Source organism: Lolium perenne, chromosome 2 (assembly GCF_019359855.2).
Source record: "Lolium perenne isolate Kyuss_39 chromosome 2, Kyuss_2.0, whole genome shotgun sequence".
Taxonomy (NCBI): Eukaryota; Viridiplantae; Streptophyta; class Magnoliopsida; order Poales; family Poaceae; genus Lolium; species Lolium perenne.
This window is the reverse complement of record NC_067245.2, coordinates 245,641,412-245,647,476: the sequence shown is the minus strand read 5'-3', so window position 1 is coordinate 245,647,476 and position 6,065 is coordinate 245,641,412. Positions and strand designations below refer to the sequence as shown.

Sequence of the window (6,065 nt, the reverse complement as noted above, 5' to 3'; positions counted from 1 at the left end):
TTCTATCGACCAAGTCAGTTAAACCACAGCTGTCAAACGAAAACAAAGACACTTTTTTTTTTTTGAGACGAGAAACAAAAACACATTTTTTTGGAGAACCAAAACAAAAAAACACATGGAACGTCACCGCGGCAGCCACGTAGGAATCCTCCTGGCGATGCGGTCAGCCCATCCCAATCCACCGGTCAAGGCGATTCTCGAGCCCACACGGGTCCACCACCTAAGCAAGCCCGCTGAGACCCAGCCCACCCAACAACCCAGATGGCGAACAACTGTCCAGAAGCAAGCAAGCCCCGTCGCATCGCATCCCGCTTGGACCCGGTCTACCAGCGCCACCCGTACCGGAACAGGCGCAAGCCGGTAGCGCACCAACACCGAGTCCACGGAGGCTGGGCCGAACAAACCCTAAGGCAGAGAGCGCAGGTGCGCTCCGCTCCCCTATAACAACAACCTTCTTCCCCGGCGCGGCGTCTCCCTCCCCCGGTAGAGAGAGTCGCGTTCTCCGCCTACGGCCAGCCCTCTCTCTCTTTGTATCCCGCAACCAAGAAACAAAACTACCCCCAAAAAAACTAGCAAAACCCAAAAATTCCCCAGCCTCGGCGGGATCTACTCCTCCTATCTACCAATCCGTCCGTCCGGCAGATAGGGTTTAGCGCCGAATTTTCGGGGGAAAAAACCGAGTCTTGGCCATGGCAGCGGCGGTGACGGCCAACGGTGGCGCGGCGGCGGCGGCGGTGGCGGCCGTTCCCGCGCCGGTCGGCGTCGGCGGCCCGCAGCCCGTCGCGACCACGTCGCTCTACGTCGGCGACCTCGAGGCGTCCGTCACCGACGCGCAGCTCTACGAGCTCTTCAGCCAGGCCGGCCAGGTGCTGTCCGTCCGCGTCTGCAGGGACGTCAACTCGCGCCGCTCCCTCGGATACGCCTACGTCAACTTCAACAACCCCATGGATGGTATCAACCGATCGACCACCCCTCCCCTCTCTCTCTCTCTCTCTCTCTCCGACCGCGCGATTCGCGATTACGATAGGGGTTTCGATGTTGTCGAATTGCGGTACGATCACCAGATTGGGCTAGGTTTTCTTTTCTTCTGGGGTTAAATAGATCCGACACCATCTGCTAGATTAGTCGGTGGATTGCGGTTTATGTTTCCTTTCACCACAGTTTTGGTAAGCGATTACACACTAGAAAAAGGAACGATTTTTCTCAACAATCGGTTAACGTGAACCTGTCCTGTATCCTGTTTTTTTTTTGGTTGTGGGGAGGATGTTAGCAATCCCTGCATCTGTTCTCCCTTCTTTGGAAGGGAAGCGGGGAGGATGATGGTGCCCATTGGTTAGGTTTTGTTTTGATAATCGAGTCTCACTGCTGGCACATACCAACATTGAAAGTACACCTTTTTAATTGAATTGCCAGGTTGATTTCTTGTTTTTTAGGCATGTAGGGACTAGGGACATCACTGTGGTCTGTGTGCTGGACACAGATTTGATCACTATTTCTGGCATTAGCTGGCCTTCGGCTGTTACTGAATTCTTGTTTTAGATTAGCTGTCAAGTAGATGGAATGGGGAAGCCGAGCAACACTCATTCATTGTTGCATGGTGGGCACAATATGTGTGCCTATTAGCAGATGATACGAGGTGTAACAATGTGTTCAGTTATAGGAATGCGCACATGTTCATGCTGTAGATAATGGGCAAGTACATTTGGAATAAATGTTTCTTCGGTAGAGTAGTTGTTGAGCATCATCAAACTACGCCATCTGTCAGAGCATTGCTGCTATTCTTTTCCTCTTCTGCTACTACTAGGCTTTTACTATAGTTATAATAAATGTGGAGCATATTATGATTCTTAACCGGTTAATTCTGTTTGCCAGCTGCACGAGCAATGGAGGCGCTCAACTTTGCTCATCTCAACAACCAGCCCATCCGGGTCATGTACTCCAACCGTGACCCAAGCAGCCGCAGAAGTGGATCTGCAAATATTTTTATCAAGGTACCGTCTCATCTTCTTAATCTGCATTGCCATCTTAAGATAATCATTTTTCTTGGACTTGTCTCTGATGAAAGCAATTTGAACTTTCTCTTTGCAGAACCTCGACAAAACAATTGACAACAAGACTCTCCATGATACGTTCTCTGCGTTTGGCCCAATTCTCTCATGTAAGGTTGCCATGGATGATATTGGCCAATCCAAAGGCTTTGGCTTTGTTCAGTATGAAAAGGAAGAGTCTGCACAGTCTGCCATGAAAGGCCTCAATGGTATGCTTATCAATGATAAGCCTGTGTATGTTGGACCTTTTCTTCGCAAGCAAGAGAGAGACAATTCCTTTGACAAGGCAAAGTTTAACAATGTCTTTGTCAAGAATTTATCTGAGTCTACCACAAAAGAGGACCTACTCAAAGTGTTCAGTGAGTATGGAAATATTACAAGTGCTGTTGTCATGGTTGGCATGGATGGCAAATCAAGGTGCTTCGGCTTCATCAATTTTGAGAGTCCAGATGCTGCTGCTCGTGCCGTTGAGGAACTTAATGGCAAGAAAATTAATGACAAGGAGTGGTATGTTGGAAGAGCTCAGAAGAAGTCTGAAAGAGAGATGGACCTGAAGAGAAGTTTCCAGCAAAGCATGAAAGATGCAGCTGATAAGTATCAAGGACAGAACTTGTACTTGAAGAATCTGAATGATGGCATTTCAGATGATCAGCTACGTGAACTGTTCTCTAGCTTTGGCAAAATCACCTCATGCAAGGTGATTATATGTTTGCAATAACATTTTTGTCCTTTGTTTTGTTATTATTATCCATGACCACAGCTGACCGAGTTTATTTAATAGGTAATGCGTGATCAAAATGGTGTCAGCAAGGGGTCAGGCTTTGTTTCTTTTTCTACCCGTGAGGAAGCATCTCAGGCTGTAAGTATGTTTTCTGAATGTTGTATAGTCTGTTGTGTCTCACATGGCTGACATGTTCTTTGTTTGCACAGCTAACTGAAATGAATGGCAAAATGATATCTGGAAAGCCATTGTATGTAGCATTTGCTCAACGTAAGGAAGACAGAAAAGCGATGTTACAGGTAATTGTCCTGGAACCACCTGAGCCTGTTTCTAATGATTTCAAATTGTTATTAAAGCGGCCATTGTAGATAGTGAAATAGAACTTGTATAAGCACACTAATGCATGCTAATTACTGCTTTGTCTCACTTGGAACAATGTTGTTACTGATGCAAGGATAGACAAGTCTTGTTTATGTGTATTTCACTAATTAAATTTGATGATGAACTTAAACTTTTGTACTTTAATCTTGGTGCTCAGCAAAACTTCTTTGCTCATTTTTGGAGGAATAGAAGATGTGCACTTTCATAGTTACACGTAAATTTGAATTATGGGTTTACTATTGTTTCTTGTAATACTTAATTGATCATGTCTCCTGCTTTTGATGAAATTTCTTGAGATTTGTACAAGGCTGCTTTAACTATATTTGACCATTCATCGTTAAAATGCTAATGTAACAAATTTCATATCATTCAGGCTCAGTTCTCTCAGATGCGTCCTGTACCGATGACACCTACCATGACTCCTCGACTTCCCATGTACCCTCCCATGGCTCCTCTTGGGCAGCAAGTCTTCTATGGGCAAGCTCCACCTGCTATGATGCCCCCTCAGGTACTGTTATAAGCTCTATTCTTACTTTAATTCTGAACTTAGTGTTACCTACAGGTTCTCCCCATGTAAGTGTAATGAAGGAGAAGCAATATATTTCCATGGTAAACAAATTAAGGTAGCACTGGGTTGTACAATATGAATTGTAGTTTTTTAATCATATATGTCACAGGCTTTTGGCAATGCCCTGTGTGTGAAAGTAGAGATATTATTTGGGAGTAATGGTTTAACACTAGGTTTAACACTTTTATTTGAGTGAAAGAATATTAGTGTTCAGTATCAAGTTTATATTCTTAATGCCATGTGTGTTTCGGTTGGGAAGGTACTCTGGAGTCCGGAGTTCAAATAAATCTAGCAATGTAGTACTCTTCACCTACCAACATTATTGCCTTAGCTCTTCTGGACTGGGATGCTCACATTGAACACCTCTTTGGCTGGTCTTGTTCATTTGACATTTCACTTGAAATTGTAGTAATTTCTGTTCATTATGTTATATACATGCTTTGTAGCAGCGTTCAATTTACCTGGATGAACTTGAATGAAAAATATGTCCGCTGGATATTGATCCTATTGTGTACTTTCCTGTAGCCGGGATACGGTTACCAGCAACAGCTTGTTCCTGGCATGAGGCCTGGCGGTGCCCATATGCCTAATTACTTTGTTCCAGTTGTCCAACAAGGCCAGCAGGGTCCACGCCCAGGTATGAGGCGCTCTGGTGCTGGGTCTGCGCAGGGACAGCAAACTCCTCAGCCATTTCAGCAACAGGTTAGTAATAAATGCATTTCATGACTATAACTCCTGCAATTATGCCAATTCTAGGACGTTGTTACTTGATGCTTGTATAGTCGTATATAATGGTAAACATAAATCAGGTAGTAGCAGACATGGTTTCATCTAGATTCTCCTAAATAGCCAAATCCACTTACCTTCTTGCCAAGAGAAGTATGCTGTGCTACTTTTCTTATTCTCCAATCAGCTGGTGTGCTGGGATTCTGATTGTGCAGCGCTAGGAGGTTTTTGCCATCTGGAGTACTGAAAGTGCAATGCCATAACTTATCATGATTCTGTAACAGATGGTTCCAAGAGGACGCGTCTACCGGTACCCGCCTGGACCTGTACGTAACATGCCTGAGGGTCAACCGATGCCAGGAGTTGGTGTTGGAGGTATGATTCAGCCATACGATATGGGAAGCTTCCCTGTGCGAGATGCTGGCTTGTCACCTGCTGCTCCAATGGGAACTCTGACATCTAACCTTGCAAATGCTACTCCAGACCAACAAAGAACGGTATGTCTTGGTGTTATCCATTTCCATCCTAACAAATTTGCGAATGGTCACAGTGATCTCTAGACAGTACCCTAGATGTCAATGTTTTGTTGTTGTTTGGAGATATGTATAGTATATGCTAGATGTCCCATTCTCTTTTTATAGAATTCTATTTTCTGCCTTTGCTCCCACTTGCACTGCCAGTTTTCTGATGTTCTTAATTAATTCCATCTAGTTACTTGGAGAAAGCCTCTATCCACTTGTTGAGGCACTGGAACGCAACCAAGCTGCAAAGGTCACTGGCATGCTTCTGGAGATGGACCAGACGGAGGTTCTACACCTGCTCGAGTCTCCAGAGGCTCTGAAGTCGAAGGTTGCCGAGGCAATGGATGTTCTGCGCAACGTGGCTCAGCAGCAGAATCCGAGCGCTCCTACCAGCCAACTTGCTGGGCTATCACTGGCCGACAACATTATCGCTTAGCTGAAGTCGTGGCAATCGAAAGATGCTATTCTTTTATCCCCTATGGTTGAACTTGGGTGAGTTTGAGTTTTTGTGCTGGGTGTTAGGCCTTTATCTGCCTGGTGTCTTTGCAGCTGACTGGCCAGTTACCTGTTTCTGTGTTTGACTATTGAGGGCTTGGTTGCGTACCTCTTATGCGGTTATGTGTTACTGGAAGTTTTGCTATTAAAATTAAAAGTGAGCGAGTACAACATTGCTGCCCAACTTTGGTTTTCTGCTCTTCTGCATGGAATATCGATCGTAGTAGGTAATCTCAGTGTCACCACCCACGTGGTATCATTGTAACATGGCTTTACCAGTTTCTGTTTTTCGCTTTAGTTCTCGAAGCAGTTTATTTTGTTTAAATGGTCTTTTTTTTTTGCGAAAGCTCTTTAAATGGTCTCGTAGAGTACTTTAAAATCCCATAAGGCCCCCGTTTATGGGGATAGAGTTTGGGTGTTCGAAACAGGGTTTGACTCAGCAATAATGTGGCTATCATCAGTCATAATTCTGAACTGATCACAAATATTAACTAAACGAATAATACTTTGAAGAGCTGAAAACTTCTAGATGGAACAAGCACATAAGCATGGCACACGATTATGTATCATTCTGTATTAAAATCACAAAGAAGATACATGAAGAG

General features: G+C 44.6%; 1 protein-coding gene across 1 annotated transcript; it reads left to right on the top strand.

Moving 5' to 3' along the window:
- Nucleotides 1-467: 467 nt before the first annotated feature.
- Nucleotides 468-5,644, top strand: LOC127335483 (polyadenylate-binding protein 2). Its single transcript, XM_051362134.2, has 9 exons — nt 468-951; nt 1,873-1,991; nt 2,089-2,745; nt 2,830-2,907; nt 2,979-3,068; nt 3,524-3,658; nt 4,244-4,420; nt 4,729-4,941; nt 5,156-5,644. Exons 1-9 carry the CDS (start codon nt 690-692, stop codon nt 5,399-5,401), a joined length of 1,977 nt encoding a protein of 658 aa, XP_051218094.1. The 5' UTR covers nt 468-689; the 3' UTR covers nt 5,402-5,644.
- The last annotated feature ends 421 nt before the right edge of the window (nt 5,645-6,065 follow it).

Coding starts and splice junctions, on each gene's coding strand:
- LOC127335483 (XM_051362134.2), top strand. CDS start 690: ATGGCAGCGGCGGTGACGGCCAACGGTGGCGCGGCGGCGGCGGCGGTG. Junction 1,992..2,088: donor CTGCAAATATTTTTATCAAG/GTACCGTCTCAT, acceptor TTCTCTTTGCAG/AACCTCGACAAAACAATTGA. Junction 4,421..4,728: donor CTCAGCCATTTCAGCAACAG/GTTAGTAATAAA, acceptor ATTCTGTAACAG/ATGGTTCCAAGAGGACGCGT.